This window comes from Drosophila gunungcola, chromosome 3R, assembly GCF_025200985.1.
Source record: "Drosophila gunungcola strain Sukarami chromosome 3R, Dgunungcola_SK_2, whole genome shotgun sequence".
Taxonomy (NCBI): Eukaryota; Metazoa; Arthropoda; class Insecta; order Diptera; family Drosophilidae; genus Drosophila; species Drosophila gunungcola.
This window is the reverse complement of record NC_069139.1, coordinates 30,154,278-30,172,044: the sequence shown is the minus strand read 5'-3', so window position 1 is coordinate 30,172,044 and position 17,767 is coordinate 30,154,278. Positions and strand designations below refer to the sequence as shown.

The following is a 17,767-nucleotide window of genomic DNA, read 5'->3' as shown; positions in this document are numbered from 1 at the left end:
AAAATTGTAAACTCAGTCTGCTGTGAACATCTAATAGTATTTTAGTATAGCCACACACGCATAAAGTTGCGCATTCGACACTTGATAGGACCGTGAAAGAATTGGACATCTTTGTCCGTTTATTTTGTTTTGTAATAGTTTGGATTTCAAATAGTAGTTTTTTATTGTCGATTAAAATTATGCTAAAAGTTAGGCAATAACTTTTAGCATAATTCATGGCCTACATTTTTATTTTTATTAAACTTAAGCTAGCCTAAGCTTAAAGAGTATTACGTTTTTGTTTGGGTTTTTGTATTCTCATATACCATACTGATGGGCTTATAAAGCCGATGCCCTCACGCCAGACTTGGCATTAGGGTTAATGTGTTTAAGCCGCGGTCCTCATAAAAATGTCGACGCTTTCAAATGCCACAGGAAAACAGAAAAGCCATTCACAAAAGTTTTATATGAGGTAGGTCCTTTCCTAGTTCATTTTGGCCTTTACTCTCCAACGCTAGACTAATTAATAATGCGGCACACAGCGGGAACATGTTGCAAGAACATTGCAAAAATCAGTGGTGCACGAATATCTACAAGTTTAGCCCCTTTTTTATACCCTTTCAGAGAATATTATGGTATTTAGGTATATTCTTGATCAGCATCACTAGGAGAGTCGATCTAGCCATGTCCGTCTGTCCTTCCGTCCGCTTGTCCGTTTCTACGAAAACTAGTCTCTCAGTTTTTAGTTATCTGCATAAAACTTCCCCAAAAATGGGTTTTCTATTTTCTGTTTTTTTTTTTATACTACCTATTTAAAAAAAAAAATCCTTCTCTTGCCACTTTTGGTTGCCGAGGCATGCCTGAAAGTGCTTTTGTCGTTGACTGTCATAAGCACCCTGACAACACATAATTTAATGACTTCAAATGATGACGCACGTCAACAAGACGAATGCGTAATATTAATGACCAGCTTAACAATTATACAAGCCCGTATACCATTAATACCCCCATCTCTTTCTGTCTGCAGTCGGAGGAGCGGGGCGGAACACCCTCGCGACGCAGCAAATCGGAGGGACCACCCGTCGTGCCCAATGGACGAGCGTATCCCGTTGCAACGGAGATCGACGGAACCACAAGAAAACAGGTACGCAATTGTCGGATGGAATTCACTGCACGGTAGCCAGAGCACTCTAACTCAATGATTATCTATTGCCTAGTCAAGTACTTGCTTACAATCGCGTGCCTGGGCGTCTGTATGGATGTGTTTTGCTGATTTCAAGTTCGCAGCATGTACAAATTATTTAAGACATCTTTGCAAGGTTGATGGTATTCGTGAAGCCTATCGAAAAATTGTACTCAGAAAAACATCCCGTCATTGAAATATACTTTAAACTTAATATTATTTATGCGGATGCCACGTAATTGTCTTTTGAAAAACTCTAAACTTGAATAGAATCAAAACGCTATATTATAATTTGAAGTTCATATAGAGGTTTTAATTCAAAAGAACAAGGGACCGAATATAACATAATTGGATAAAGGATAATTCCTTTAAAAAAATAATGTTATTTTTTCTAAATAAGAAGAAAGTTTAAATAGGATGCCCACTATGGTTTCTTACAATACATTTTATCCATTCTTTTTTAAAATAACAGCTAAATATCAAATACTTTTAAAATTTAGATTTTATTTCTAAGAAAATTACATTACTAGTTTTTTAGTATTGACGTTTAATTTGTAAGTTAATTAACTGTTTTTTGAGAACATGGTTTCATAACTTTTTTTTTTGGCAAAACAATTTAAACTTTTTCAAATAATTTTTTTTATATTTTTGTAAACGAAAAAAAAGCGGTTTAATTTATCTTGAAAAGTCACTTTTATTATAAAATTTATAGCTGTTACTATCCCTGTAAGAAACTAATAGTTTTTTTAACTTTCTTAAATTTTTTGAAGAAAAATCTATTTAAGACTATAACTGATTTATATAAAGTGCAAAGATAATAATTTTTTTTTTGGTAAATAAATATTAAAGCGTTTAATTATAATTAGAGCTTAAACAATCGCTTACTAAGTCATGTCAATTAAGCTGGCTCATACTTCAATAGCTTTCCATTTAAAGGTTATATGTTTTCAAGTTGATTTTTAGTCCGATTGTAGACCTACGCTTCCTGGCGTCACAAAATGCAGCTGTAGCTGGAACAAATCAGCAGAAAGATAAAACTGTCCTTTACATCCGATCAAAAATAGAACCGCTTCGGACCACTGGTTTAAACTTTGTAGCGCGCAACAATTTCTATTAGCGGTGATGCCAGCCCCTGAATTCCCTAGCCTCGCACTGTCGCTACATTTCTGGTCCTTTTATTGACAACTCTCCCTGTGCAGGACATGCTGTTGAACATTTGTACTTCGTCCCGCCGTTCATGGCCATGGCAATTTTCATTTACTCACATGAGCATGATTGCATGTGTCTGTACTTTGGCAGTGAGTGTGCGAAAGCACCATTGAGTTGTCAGACAGAATGTCAGTTAGTCAGGCGTCTACTCGACCTGAATGTAAAATTTTAATCTGCAGAACACTTTAACATTTGCATAAGTTGAACATCGATTTTTTCGCCCATTCATACGCTTGTAATATCCATAGTACTTTCAAAACTTAGTATATCTTTTGACGATCTGATTGTGGCCATTGTGTTTGTAGTTTGTAATGTGTGCAGTATGTAAAATGGGGTTTTATGCTTGTTTGCTCTGATTTCTTCTATCTCTGTGTGGGTAAATGAGGAACTGAATGCGAAATAAATGGAGAAGGGTAGATTAAATTGGTTTTAGTTTTATTTAAAAGCGGTTATGTATTAAATCTTCTATATCATACATTTTGGGTAATGTTTATGTAAACTTTCTTGTTGATATATTTTTTAAGATTTTGTCACGTTATAATGGATGTATTCGTTTTTGTTTTAAAAATAGGCTCATGTCATATATTTTAAATTTAACATGGATTGAAATTACGGACTAAAACTGAAACAACCATATGTTATATAACACGGCTTACAATTTAAATCAATGAAATCCAAAAGAGATCAAGCCTTGATTTTCCAGTGCAGATGGACTCCCTGATTCAGAAAATGACACTCAAAATTTTGTTTATGCCACCATTTCTTTTTAAGTGTAAATAAGGTTTTTGACTGGCTTTCATGCCCATTTTATTTTTTATCTCCAGTTGTGCCTAACCGATTGCTGTCATTAATAGCTTATTTTACTTCAATCCCAATTTAGATGCTAGAGCTTGACAAAGTTTGAATAAATTGCTAGAATTAAAGTTTCGACAACATAATTTAGTTCTCAAAAAATGCAAACCTAAAAAAAGAAAATAATTTCATCACTTTATTTAGAAAAATATTTATAATGTAATATATTGATCTCTGGAGAGTTTCGTCGATTTAATTTTGTAAGACAGTGAAATCGTTGGACACAAACAATTACTTGCTTAAAGGCATACTTTTTTTTATAGATTTCGACGCTCTGTTGAAAATGGATCGCAATGTTAAAGAAACTATGATTTTGATCACTTCTAAAAAATTGGTAAAAATATTTAAGACCAAATAGTGGTACCTTAAAATGTTGTTATATTGTGAACAATAATCCTTTTCTTTATAAATTTGGTTGAAATAATTAATTGTTTTTTATTTCTTTTTTATTTGTTATTTGTTAAATAAACTAATACTTACTAAACAAATTAAAAATTTTTAAATATTGCATTATGTCAGTGATTCTATTTCGCGTAGAGTAAAAGCGTATATTGATTTCGTTGAAAAGTTTTAACGAGAAAAAATATGTATTTCCGATAGATTTTCATGATCAGGATCTAACCATGTCCGTCTGGCCCGTCCGTATGATTTGGGACTTAACATACAGATTTTAGTTATGTCCACGCAGCGCAAGTTTATATGTCAGTTATTAAGTTTCATATGTTTATTCGGCTAATAACTATCGACTTTTACAAACGTATTACAAATCATTAATATCAAACTTATATTTTATAAGCTAAAAAGTAAATTTCCTGTAGATGGCGTCACCTAAAATCCGATTATGTTCTGGGGGCATATTTTTTTAAAATCGGGGGCACTCGACTTCTTCCTGTTAAATATTTTGTTTTGAAATATTTAACCTTGTTTTAATATAAATTAAGTAATACTTGGGGTATTTGTATAACACTTTCAAGTAATTAGTTATAGATGTTCAAAATTTTCCATTTATACTTGTATTGTGTGTATTTCTTCTCTTTCTCTTTCTCGTTCTCTGTTTCTCCACCTCTGACTAACCCGGGCTCTTCTTCTCAATGTTAACCGTGCTCTGATCGTCCTATTTGAACCCGTACAAATATGAAAATCATACTTAATAAAACTATAATTAATATTTATGTATCTTAACTTACACTTACATTCAATGCGACACTGCAATGCTTTCTTTTCTCGTTCTCGTTCTCTTTCTTTTCTCGTTCTCTTTGTCTGAAACCCTTACCCCCGAAAACCCCATTTTCGTTCTGTGATTCTGTTCTTCTCTTTCGCAGGCGGGTGAGTCAAATGGGCTATTCAAAAAGACCATCACTAAGTTGAGCACTGAGTACCGCCTGCAATTCGTTTGGCCCACTGTCCGACGGATTAAGGGCGGCGGCGAGGCGACGTCTAGAGCCGCTGCCGGCGATTATCCGAGAAAGTCCATATCGCTGGGCGCCCTTCGGTCCGGCGGCCAGAGCCACAGTCACACCCAAAACCAGAGTCAGAGTCTGACCCAAGCCCAGAATGGTCACACACATCACACAATGATGGGTGGCGGTGCCGGCTTGCCCACGGTGCATAAAAAACGTACAACAAATCAGAAAGAAGGTGCGACAACAAATTGTCGTCGCTAAGCATTTATTAAACATACTAAACAACCGAAAAAAAAAGAAACAAACGAACATCTCCTACTAGCGCATAGTTTCTTTCAACTACTTTATGTAATACTAAAACTAATTTACAAACAACCCAAAAGAGCGAGCGAACTAAATGAGTTTACATTTGATTTTTAATTAATGTTTCTTTACGGCAGATTGCGTAACCTTTTGCTTACTAACCTAAGTAACTGTTGAGACTCGTTTATTTTTCAAGATTTTTAAATGAAAATTTGTGCCGTGGCAGCAGCATTGAGCTAAAAAAACAAAAAAAAAAAAACAATAGAAAAGTGTTGAATTGTGTTGGTAAATGAACGTAGGCTAAAAGATTTTTTCTTCCCTCACCGCTGCCATATTAAAAATGCTAATTTACCACCAAGCAATCGATCTAATCCAATCCAAGTTTTTTATGTACACATCGTAAATTTTCGCTTACCTTTATACTCGTACTCGTACCTATAAATATGTATACTACAGTGCTCAGAACTAAGATAGAAATTATTCTAGAATAATTACCTAGACCATTTTTGTATAATTTTTCCTTTCTTTGTGTACGTATAAGCCAATGTTTCGTTGAACGCTTTTGTAAACTAATGATTATTTTATTTCAAGCAGTTAGCAATCTTTTACTGTCTTTAAAATCTATTTCATATAGAACGAAATTATGCTAAATTCCTTTCCAAAAACAAAACCTAAACCAGAAACTAAAAAGGTTGAACACATTCAAGAATATCTTTTTAGCCAAAAGCTGACGTAAGTGTTGAACTAAATTTAATCTTTATTATTGCTAAGCCAATACAATTTGTGTTACTGCCAAGCGTAAAATTGCGTTGATCAATCACAATTGATGGGCAACCGTTATCGCCGGGTCCTGCGCATTTGAAATGCAGAACCCACTAACACGTAGTGTCAGTGCAATTTTACGTGACGACTTCATGAATTGAAAATAGCCAAGAGTAGTATGAGCATGTTGTGGCCGCAGGTTGTGTGATAAATTCTGTTTTCATTTCGATCGAAGCGTAGGAGTTATTGCATACGTTGCCTTAGTTTCGTTGCATGTGTGAAACGACAAACCAATCGAAATTACTATAGAGTCATACATTAAACCAGACAACCATTAATCAATCAGTCAACACGGCATCAACTCTGTATATTGTCTACATACCTATCATCGGCTAGGTGAATTGGCAAGCTTAGCGTGGGGTTAGTTCAGGCCATGGGCAGTTAATACGAATAAAACTTTTCCAAATACTAACAAAATTTACAGTTCAAGCAAAGCGCATAGGTAAGGCACATGGAGACGGAACCAAAAATATCGACAATCAATAGAATAAACTTAAACTTAACCTTCTTATATACGTATATGCTAAATCTTTAAGTGCATCTGCATCTCAGTGGCAATTAGTGGCTTCAATTGCAAACTGCTTTTGTCTTGCCTATAACCCTTGTGCGACGCATCGACCTTCCAGCGAAGAGCTTGCATAGTGTACAAATTGGACGTAGTGCTTATAAACAAATACGAAAAATAACTAACAACCAAATAATTTGAAAATCGAACGCTGCATTGAACTCGAATTGTAAACACATATTTTATATAAGAAAAGAATACATTAATTGGATTGAATTTCGTTCTATATTCCAAACAAAAGTGAACCAAAATGAATCAAACACATTCCCAGAAACAATCAGAAAAACATACCAAACACGCTTCAACCAAAGCATTCAACATAATTTTCGTTTCTAAACTCAATGCCAAAGACACAAATTAATTTTCATTTGAAGTTTTCATTTGGCATTTGATTCACCTGAGTAAAGGCTGCTCACCCACAAACTAACCGCCAAACCACACCCACCAAACCGAACCACACCGAACCACACCACACCACACCCACCAACCACCACCAAAGCGCTGCTTTCGCCTCATTTATTTGCTGTACAATATTATGAAATGACCTTACCCCTGAGTTCAAATTTAGCGTAATCGAGACACTTTGCAAAAGAAGATCTAACCTTTGTTTCCACCTTTTCGGCCTTTAGTTTACTATTGCATTTTCTACAATTAAGTTATACTTTCCCTTATCTTAATGTACCCACTGGTGCCAGACATCAGCCAGAATCTGTATAAAGCTTTCGATCGACTTGGATTGCAGCATTAAATTTCGTATCTGTGTGATTTCAGCTACTCTACATGAGTTGGAGCCCTTGGTTAGCGATACGGATGATAGAAAAACGCACGAGAAGTATGAACATTTGATTAACACTGCCCCCAAACCGATTTGCTCATAGCTTCTGCCACTTTCATTGAACGATGTCCTTCATTAGCCCTCCTGAAAGAGCAGCATCACCCAAAAATCAAAAAACAAATCAGAATCCACATTCATCCGCACCTGCATGTTGCAAGTGTTGCACTCTGCAGCCGTCGAGATGCACTGCAGTTCCCTCTAAAAACAATCTCTCTGCAGCTAGTTTGACTTCCATTTTCTAATGATTCCCTCGCTTGTTGCAGACAAGTGACCATTGTGGAGCGCAAGATCACCTCGCGTCCGTTCTCGCAGGCCATCGACCAGGAGCGCCTCAACCACTTCATCACGAAAAAGGAGAACTTTGGCTTCGCCGATGCCGCCTCGGCCGCCGCAGCCCTCAAGGATGAGGTGGACAACCGGCAGCAGGGCGCCGAATCGGGCCAGGTGGTTGTCCTGAACGGCTCCGCACCGCCGCACTCTAAGCCGAACTTGGATTTGTGGTTTAAGGAGATGGTTGAGCTCCGCAAAAAGGCTGGCGAATACAAGGTGAGACTGAAATCTCTGGTTATAACACTATATCTATAACACTAGTTAGTTGAACTTAACAATATGGTATTATGTATCAAACTTGTTTACTCATATGCTGAAACTAACTCATATGCTGAAGCTAACTCATTTGTTTTCTTCTCCACTCCAGTGTCGCGGCTGGGGCATAGAAATCGATCCGGAATTGTACAAGAAACAGAAGGATCTGTGGGATCAGGTTTCAAAGCGCAGCTCACTTTCAGCTCTTTCCCTAGCTTCGACTGTTCATAGGTAATGTAATATCAAAACATTGATTAGTCGGGCCATGTTCCAAATCAACATGGTTCCAAGAAGTTGGATTAGATTAGATACATACTAACGTTTAATTTCCTTCGTTCTTGCATTTTGTTAGACCCATTACAAAGGAGGAAAAGGAACAGGAGAACAATAAGAAATCCACGCCATTACAAAAGACCCAGAAGCCTCGTGCTCCTGGCCAAGCCTTCTTGATTGATAATAAGGATGAGATTTCAGCACTGCCAGCGCGCTTTAGCAATATTCGTCATCACCTTGAACGCACCACGGGTCCGGGTGAGTACCTGAAACATGAGTGATGTAGCACAGGGTAATCCGCGATTTTGCCTCGTAGATGTGGAGGAGGGCGCTCTGCTGCCCTCGCCCACGCGCGAGAAACTGATGCCGGCCATAACCAAGCGGGAGTCGGAATCCCAGAGGGGAAGTCCCAAGAAGACCGCCTTATCCAGGCACGGATCGCCCCAGAAGGGCAGTCCTCAGAAGGGCAGTCCCAAGAAGGTCCTCAAATGTGAGTAAACTCCCGCTATTTCCCCACTCGCAATCTGGAGATAAACAGAAAGAAAGCATATTTGCCGATTTCACTTCCAAAGTTAACCATATCTGAATAGCAAATTTACTCCTAAGCAACCATGACACAAGTACACAAAATGCACTAACGAATAGAGTTAAAGGTTCGGGAACAGAACAGAACAATTGTACACGATCCACAATAAGTATACGCCCCGTTATCAATGACTTTATTTAGTTTTCTATGATTTTCGTTTTGCAATAGTTTGCTCAACTGCTTAAATCCTTTGATTTGCATTTTTCCTCAAGAGTCGAAGAGCCGAAGTCTATTCGGTTTTCAACCTTTTCAAGTGCACCGAAGACTTGTTGGGCTATGAGATTTGTGCACAATCTTAGTGTAGATTCTTGTTACCTAAATTTACCCTTTCTTTGAGAATCTGTGTTTTCTAATCGGTTGAAAGTTGAGTTTCATGCTGTACATTTAAGACATTTTTTAAGAGACCCTCTTACAGGAACTTCAGAACAAAGTATTAAAAACCAGTTTAAGGTGGTCACTGAAAATTATAATTACACATAATCATGCATTCATTTGCTTATATATAAATATATATCAGTTCGGTGTGTTAGGGTATTGAATGAGTGAGTGTGCTAGACTGTAAATAAGTTACAAATTGGCTGTACATTGCTCTACCTAAGGCTTAGCTTTTAAAAGGCTCACATTGTTTTTATTTTTGGTGTTCAAACAGTTTGAATTGAATTGATTATATTAAAAGAATTATTTTTGCTTTTCAAAAAGCTTAAAATCACTTTCTAAAGTTGACTTTTGTAAATTTAAATTTAAAAGAAATTCAGAATTACTGAATATAACAGAGTTACCTCTAACATTCAAATTCTGGATGGTTCAACGATTTGCTGGCTTTGAACATAGCTTAAGTGTAGGCTAGGTCCGTTAATCTAAATAGATTAGGCCTTGAAAATCTATTTTCAAAAGCTTCAAGGATTTTATAAAATGCTTTGAATTTCAATCGATCGAGGTGTAGAAAACTACTTACCCGGAGCATTCATTTGTAGCGCATTATCACGAATCTTTGTACAACAGTTCACTTGAAACACCCACACAAAAATCACCAGTAGAATGGGCTCTCAACCAGCCGAACATACCGAATATGAACTTCTCTAGCTAAATGCGAACTTAAATTAAAACATACAAATCGTACTTTTGTCATCAATCAAACCGCCACCACCACCAACAAAACCATACAACAAAATCGAAAAAATAACGAAACAAACGAAATGCAAAAACGAAAACCCGAAAACCGAAAACCGAAAACCACACCATCCTCATCCGTATGTGTGTCCATGTGCGTGCTGTTCAGCCCGGTCGCAATCCGCGGGTCCGGGCGTTGCTGAGAATGAGTCACCGAAGCGGCAGATCCGGTCGGCGAGTCAGGCGCCCAGCAGCCGCAAAAAGACGCCGACAACCGGAAGCGGAAGCGAACGCAAGGCACGCCCATGTAAGTAGCCACTTTAGAGGAGGCAAAACCAAGAATCCCCCGCCCAGATATTTTAAACTCGACTCTGTTCAGTTTTTGGAACGATGCGATCCGTTTGTTGCCTTATTTATTTGGTCCTAGTTGGCGGATTTCACGTGTGTTATTTAGATTGCGTTCCGATTCGATTTTTCGTTGCCTTAAATTTGACTTATTTGCCGGATGTGTTTCTAGTTAAGTTAGTTTACCGATCACACCTCCAGTTTGTACGTTCTTTCAAATCCAAAACGTATTTCGAACGACCTTTTAGTTTAGTGTCTAATGAATCCAGTAACAAAACTAGTTAAAAACAAATTACGTTTGGGTTAAAAGTATTTGTTAGTTTAGTCTCTGGTCATGCAGTAACATTTTTAGTTTTTAATTCTCATTTGTTACCCTCTTGAGTTCCGATCACTGTTCTCTCTGTAATGCAGCGTTTGATTGGTCTTTCGAGTACATAACAATCTATAGTTTAGCATGTTAAGTGAACTGTTACTAACAAAACTAAATAACAATTTAACAAACCAACTAAAAACACAAACGAATTAAACTTATCTGTAAGTAAGTAAAAGTAATACTAACAACTCAAGTTCAGTGTTGTGTCTAATCCGTTGAAGTTTTCATTTGTATTCATTCGTTATCCTCCTACTAACTTTAAGTGTAACCGTGTTGGCTTACATCCCCAAAAATCTGTAATATATGTTTATAATATTAACTTTATGCGGCCAAGCTAACAAACCTTTTTAGTTTACTAACCTTGGCGTTTCTTTTTTCCTGTAAGTCCTCTACATAAGTTTTGGGTATAAAGTCAACATTGTGCTCTCCTTTCAATAGCTGCAAATGAAAGATACCATTAGCTTTATTTAAGTAGACTAACTCCTTGAAATTTTTAACACAACTAACCTAAAGAAGTTGGAACGCCACTAATAGCATTTCATGTTTGATTTATTAAGCCTTTTATTTTGGTATAATTTTTATATAAAAACTTTTGCTTTAATTCTCGACTTGTCAAAAAACAAATAAAACATTTTTAATGAAAATACATTTAACCATTTTTTTCACGTGCGTTTTGTTTTCGGTGAAAAAAAAATGTAAAACAATATAAAAACTAAAAAAAAAACGACAAAAATCATCGTAAAACAAACAAAACCGAAAACTGCTTACGTTTTATAGCCACCCTATCCACAACATTCCAATCCCGCATTAAAAGTAGTTCCCTGCCACCGCCCAACGGTAGAGTAGCCTCAGCGCCGCCAGCAACTGCAACAGCAACTGCAGCAGCAGCAGCAGCAGCAGCAGCAACCCGAGCGTCAGCCGCAGCAACATCAGCAGCTAAATCAGCATTAAACGCTAATCAGCCTCATGCTAATCAATCACAATCATCACAAGCCAAGAGCGGCAGCGGCAAATTTTAAAACCATCGGCAACATCCGCCCAACAGCAGCAACAGCAAATGCGTAAGAAAGACAAAGATAGATCGAATAGTAGTTGCATTGGCAATGGTAGTCATGTTGGTGCTGGTAGCGGTAGTCAAGCAAATAGTGCCAAGCATCTGCAGAATAAGCAAAAGCAACAACAACTACAGCAGCAACAGCAACATCAAAAGCAACAACAACAACAGCAACCGCAACAGCAACAGCAACACGATGTTTCAGCAGCAACAGCAGCAGCAACATCGGCTCAAATTCCAACCCGGCCTGCAACCATCAACATCAAACGGCTCACGGTACCAGGTCAGGATAGAAAATTGGCTGAAAGTGAGTAAAGTTTCACCGAAAACTTGAACAAAAACAAATCTCTTCAATAAACCCAAGCTAAACAAAAAATAAAACCCATTAAAAAAGTAAAATACATGAAAACTGCTGTAAAATGACATCTGATGCGCGAAATGTTTGTGTTGCAACTTTTGTAAAGCTCAAAACTATAAAAAAAAATCTAAAAAAAAAAACGCTATTAATAATTGAGCATTTTACACCTTGGTCAAAACTGTTCGTCCACAATTAGTAAAAAATGTGGTAAATTTATGATTTACCAATTGGCATCACCGATTAGATTAACGTGTTTTTTGTGTTTTCTTTTGGAACAAGCCATGTGGAATCATTTGTGTTGAAAGATTGGTCTTAGAAGGTGTACAAAATTGTAGTTTGGTTTGAAATAAAATTATTGTTATTCCACTGGCCGCCTGTCCAAAAATGCAAATGTAAAAACAGCCAAAAACATAAAAATCAAATGAAATTTAAAATTTTTACTGCTGAAAATTGTGGGTACACCCAAAGAGCAAAATGTGTTGTTATTAATGTTTGTTGTTGTTGTAATCAATGTATGTAAATGTTGTATAATCAGCCGTGCGTCTGTATTCATGTATCTATATAAACAGTTGTGTCTCATTATTTGTAGATTGTGGTTGTGTTTCATAGCTCCAAATTGTTTCTGTGAATATCCTGTATACTCTAGTGTCTTTTTTGTTTGAGTATTGACACCTCTACCTTAGTTCTATTAGATAATTCGTTTAAAATTTTATTTTCAAACACAACAAAATCTACAAAAAACACCCTATCACAGACATTTGAAAACTGATACAAGTGATGGGAAATTTTAAAATAACCATTTAGTAATAGATATGTTAGCAAGCATATTATATTTAGGGACTGGTTCAACAATTATGAGAGAATAACAAATAGTATAATATTATTTCCTTTGATAAACTCTTAAAATTTTCAATTTTTAAAGCAAATATGGAATGTTTGCAATTTTCTTGGCGTATTTCAAGTGCCAGGAATCAACCAACTTATCTTTGCCAGCTATCGTCGACGCCTTCGTTGTTGCCTGCCCTAAACCATTCACCAAACAAAAATAACATGAAATATGCCACACAAGAACTTTTAACAGTAATATCAATTTAATCAAACATAAAAGTTTTTTTGTTTTATTAATCCTCTTCGCATTTACATGTTGCGTGTCTGTTTGTGTATTTGTGGCATGCAGTTTTTAATATTGTGCGCTTTATAATATTAAAAAAAAGGTTTGAAGAAAATATAATTTATTTGGTTCTACTAACAATTCTTTGCCTTTTAAGCTTCTGGCCTAATATACTTATGTTTACTGAGTTTTCTTGAGTTTTTGGTTTCCAAATTGAGTTACAAATACAAAAATTAATTTCGATTTTTGGTTACAACTACTAACCAGTAAAACTCAAACACAAAACTTGCTTAACGAAAAATGAAAACAGTCCATATATATGAAGATCAACAGCTGCGGTAGCATAATGAAATAACTCAAACATAAAATGCGCCCGTAATCAAATTATTTACATAACGCATAACCCCTAAAACTGGTTTGAAGTCCCATTTACAATTGTTTTTGGATATTTTCCCCACCAACAGACGAAGGCGAGGATGGTCGTGAGACTGCCATTTCCATTTCCAGCTGCAGCCCCCAGCCTCCCGTGCCGGAAGTGCCCGAGGAGCCCCTGGTGAAGTCCCCACCAGAACCGACCCGGGTCAAGTCCCCGGAGCAGATCATAATGCGCTCTCCCGATCCAGTCAACTGGACGGTGCCCCTTGACACCGGCAAAACCTTCACCGTCACACAGAATGTCAAAGACGGTAGAGCAGACCAACGGCGGTGGCACACTTCTATGTGAAAGCTATTGAAAGTCGTAGAACAGATGATTGATCTGATTTTCTATAAAAAGTCAGAGATGTTACCAAAAAGCGTAGAAACGATTTACTTTAGTTCTGACTGCGAAGTGTTGTACTTTCCTAGTTTAAATGTTCAGTTGCTGAATTTGTTCTTTTTTTTCGCAGGGGAGAACTACAGCCGACCGCAGAGCGAGATAAAAGCGTCGACGCCGGTGGAGAAGCCCCCACCGCCACCACAATCGGCACCGCCACAACTAACCGAACAGGCTAAAATGGACGGTAAGCCATTAAGCACGCTTCAATAAAAAAAACGCAAATCTTCCATACCAAAAGCATCAGCAAAACCAAATGAAGTCGACAACAGAACAAAAAAGTCAAATCGCTTTTACAAATATTTATATATTAACTCGTATTTAAATATATGTATCTGTATATGTATATGTATGTATCGCTACTCACAAGCATCATCAAAAAATCGAATCATCGTTAGCCAAACTCCAACTTCTTCAAATCCAAAAACCAAAACAAAACCAAAACCAAAACCAAAACCAAACCAAACCCAAAACCACACCAGCAAATCAAGCCAATCTCGATAAGCGTAAATATAAAGCAAAGTTCCCCCCTCTCTCTGTATCAAACCAAAAGCAAATTGTGCCAGACAATGCAATCACATAGCGTACCCGAAACCGTAGATCCTTGCGTAACATAACGAACACTATTTCCAAAACTATCTCCCCCTCCCCCCACCCTCTCGACCACTGCCATCACGCCAGCCTGGAAGTCCTGCAGTCCAACCACCAGTGCCGCGATCTACGGCAAAACGCTGACGCCCCATGCCACGCCCACCGGCCAGCCGGGCGGGGCGGTGCGGTGCACTGCGGCCCAGGATCAGCCGCCCCAGCAGCCAGATCCGGCGATGTCGTCCTCCTCGTCGACGGGCACGGCCTCCACCGCCCGGACAACTGCAGCGGAGGTCCTGGAGAAGGCTCGCGACCGCTTTGATCGATTCTGGGGCAGCAGCGCCAGCAAGGAGGAGAGCGTGTAGATCCTGGACACGAGATGCTGGTCAGGTAGTCAGTGCTTTTCAAGTGCAAAATGTATTCCTCAAGGCAGTTAGTTGGCCCTTGATAGCAAGCAATTATGATACGTAATAGACGTTATGCAATACCTAAACATATACCCCATCTATCGTATCCGAGAGCCTGATTCCAGTGCGACACTTTTCTCCATGCAAGTTAAAGTCATATTCGTTTAACCAAAATTATAAATAATTTTTGGTTTGCATTTAGGTCCAAAAGTTAAAATGGGCTTATAAACTGCATAGCTTTAGAACTAATTCCAATATTTGAAGAATTCGCTAATAATAATAGGCAACGTATTGTTTTAACCAGCCAGTTACAAAAAGGAAAATATTTCTATTTCAAACTTTAGATTTTTCAAAAGTTTCTCATTTCTTATTTAAGTTCTGATCTAAGAATTCCTACACTAACTGAGTTCTACTTTGCCTCTGATTGGCTCTATTCGTACAAATTATATTAGCAATGTTTTTGTTAGTATTGGTAAATATTATTTGGTATTTTTATTTCAACTCAAATTTTGTTCAAAATTTAATTTATATTCGATAAAAAAATGAAAAGGAAAATATGTCGTAATGAAATCGGGATAAGGGTATAAGGGAATCTCTTTCCGACTTGGCTTGAATATAATGTTAAATTCGCTTTTGGTTTCCTAGTTAAAGTGCTGCAAGCAAATCTAATCAGGCCAAATGTCATCTAACGACACGAGCAATACACAAACAATTTATTTATGTAAGACACTTTCACTGCCTTTACCCGAACAGAAAACAAAATCAAACCAATGTGGTATACTTTGCAATTATCTCAAAATAACTTTGCAATATTTCGATATCATTAAATCATAAACAATAAATATTTAAATGGGACAAACATCACCGCAAAGACCCGTCCAAAAAGTGAGGCCATTCGACACGAGATATACTCACATTTTTGTAACTTGCATTAGTTGAGTAACCAAGCCGTATATTTGGGTAATGCATAAGGTGATCTAAGCTAAACTGCTGATCCGTCAAATACCAAAAGTTGATAATAGATTTTGCACATGAACTACAAAAGGGAAGTACCAAATACGACAACAGGATGTTAAGAATAATTTAAGATACATTTTGGCTTATAAAAACTTAAGGCAAATGATGATTAAAATAAAGCAACTACACAATAAAACTACACAAAAACTGCAACAAATTGAGAATATGCTTTGAAAAGCTGTGAAACTAGTTTCAGACATTTCTTATATACCTATAACGTGTCTGTGAAAATAGTCGACATGGAAACAAAGATCAAACGAAATCGAAAACAACTTAATTGATTCAATCATGTTTTGAGTATACTAGCGCTTAAATGATGAAGACAAATGCTTCCCGAAGGGCAATAGCTTTGAGAAAGTTGATGTAATTTTTACGAGCATTTGTTGGACTTTGTTTTTTATATCTCTCCGCGTACACAGTGTTTTAGTACAAACTAAATACCAATTAACTTTCAGTTTGGCAGAAACTTTTTTCCCGTAGGTTTTCACCTAAAAGCTTAAAAGTTGAGCCTCTCAAAGAAAGTACAGAAAAAAGACAAAACGTGTAAGCTGAAGTTAAAATTTCATTGCCAATAAGTTGTGTGATTAACTTCAGTATTGAGCTTAATTGTTGCTTGCCTATATATATTTTAATAAAAAACACAAGTAAACGAAACCAAAAAAAAATTAAGAAGAAAATTTACGTCACTTCTATGGTATTTATTAAACAGTTAAATATTTTGTATGTGTTTTTCATGAATGAACCTGTTTGTTAGTTGAAATCGATGAGTTACAGAATGTCATTGATAGTTACCGAGTTAGTGCATATTATCAAGTGCCCCTAAGAACAATAACTGTTTGTTACGATCATTCTAAAAATTATCACCGATTCGATCCCGTCAAGTGCATTGGTTAAAAATAAATAACAAAGAAACTTAACTAAACACCGGCAATCATCAAAATCTCAAGAAATAACAAGACAGACGAAACAAACAGGAAATGCACACTTACATACACAAACACTATTATATTTCCAGTTACAGTTTGATAAATAAAAACTTGACACAACCGAATGGTAGGCTCTTAAACTCATTTAGTTTTAAATATCGTACTTAACAAATTTTAGGCAACTTTAATATGAATCTACTTAAGAACGAACTTGATATATATTCTAGCTTGTTTACAAAGAATATGAAATGATTAACAAGAAAGAGAAGGTAAACCTAAACAAATTATAACCCAAAAACGAATAGGCGCACGACAAAGGCTTTTTCTTAAAAAACAATGGTAAAATCGATTTTTATAAACACTTAAGTGAAAGTCAAAATAATACAAATTTTCCATTTTCGGTTGACTCACATGGAAATATTAAAAATCACAAACCAATTAAATAAATTTAAAAATCAGACTTTCACGCCTAAATGCGCCCACGATTTTAAGATTTAAAAAAGCGTCATACGAAATGCAATAAAACCAATAACGATACAACCCGATTGATAATTTTTTCTGAATTGTCATAAAAAAAGGCACACCAAATAGCCTTCATAGAAATGCTAAATAACACAATACAATATTATTATAAACGTACTTAAAAAAGAGACAGAATCATTTGAAAGAGGATTAATTAATATAACAAAATAGAAAGAAAAAATCAAGTGATGGTAAAATGATTATAACATTGTATGAACCGAATAAAAATGAAAAATGCATATAAACGTTTTAAAAACTATGTTTTGATTTGAAAGCTAATTAGCAAGGTCCGCGAGATGCAAGGATGGTAAGAGAAGTTGTGATAGATTGTAATATTTCACAATATTGAACAAAATAAATGCACTAAAATAAAACAGTTAAGTTTTTATAACCTTGCAGAGGGTATAATAATTTCAGTCAGAAGTTAGCAGAGCAGTAAAGGAGACATTTCTCCGTCTGTCTGTCCGCCCATCCGTTTTTAGTCTCTCAGTGTTGAAGCTATCTCAGTTAAACTTTCCCAAATGTTGTCTTTATAGTGCAGGTAGTA

The 17,767-nt window shown here is 36.5% G+C and overlaps 1 protein-coding gene across 1 annotated transcript in view; it reads left to right on the top strand.

Annotated features, from left to right (window-relative positions):
- Positions 1–17,482, top strand: part of LOC128252919 (serine/arginine repetitive matrix protein 1) — a 45,680-nt gene extending 28,198 nt beyond the window's left edge. The window contains 13 exon segments of the mRNA XM_052981141.1: positions 1,007–1,123; positions 4,546–4,861; positions 7,088–7,148; positions 7,415–7,697; positions 7,849–7,967; positions 8,089–8,267; positions 8,326–8,499; positions 9,875–10,012; positions 11,201–11,428; positions 11,431–11,784; positions 13,411–13,632; positions 13,834–13,947; positions 14,442–17,482. Coding sequence (XP_052837101.1) covers positions 1,007–1,123; positions 4,546–4,861; positions 7,088–7,148; positions 7,415–7,697; positions 7,849–7,967; positions 8,089–8,267; positions 8,326–8,499; positions 9,875–10,012; positions 11,201–11,428; positions 11,431–11,784; positions 13,411–13,632; positions 13,834–13,947; positions 14,442–14,713 — 2,577 coding nt within the window. The 3' untranslated portion in view covers positions 14,714–17,482.
- Positions 17,483–17,767: the final 285 nt, after the last annotated feature.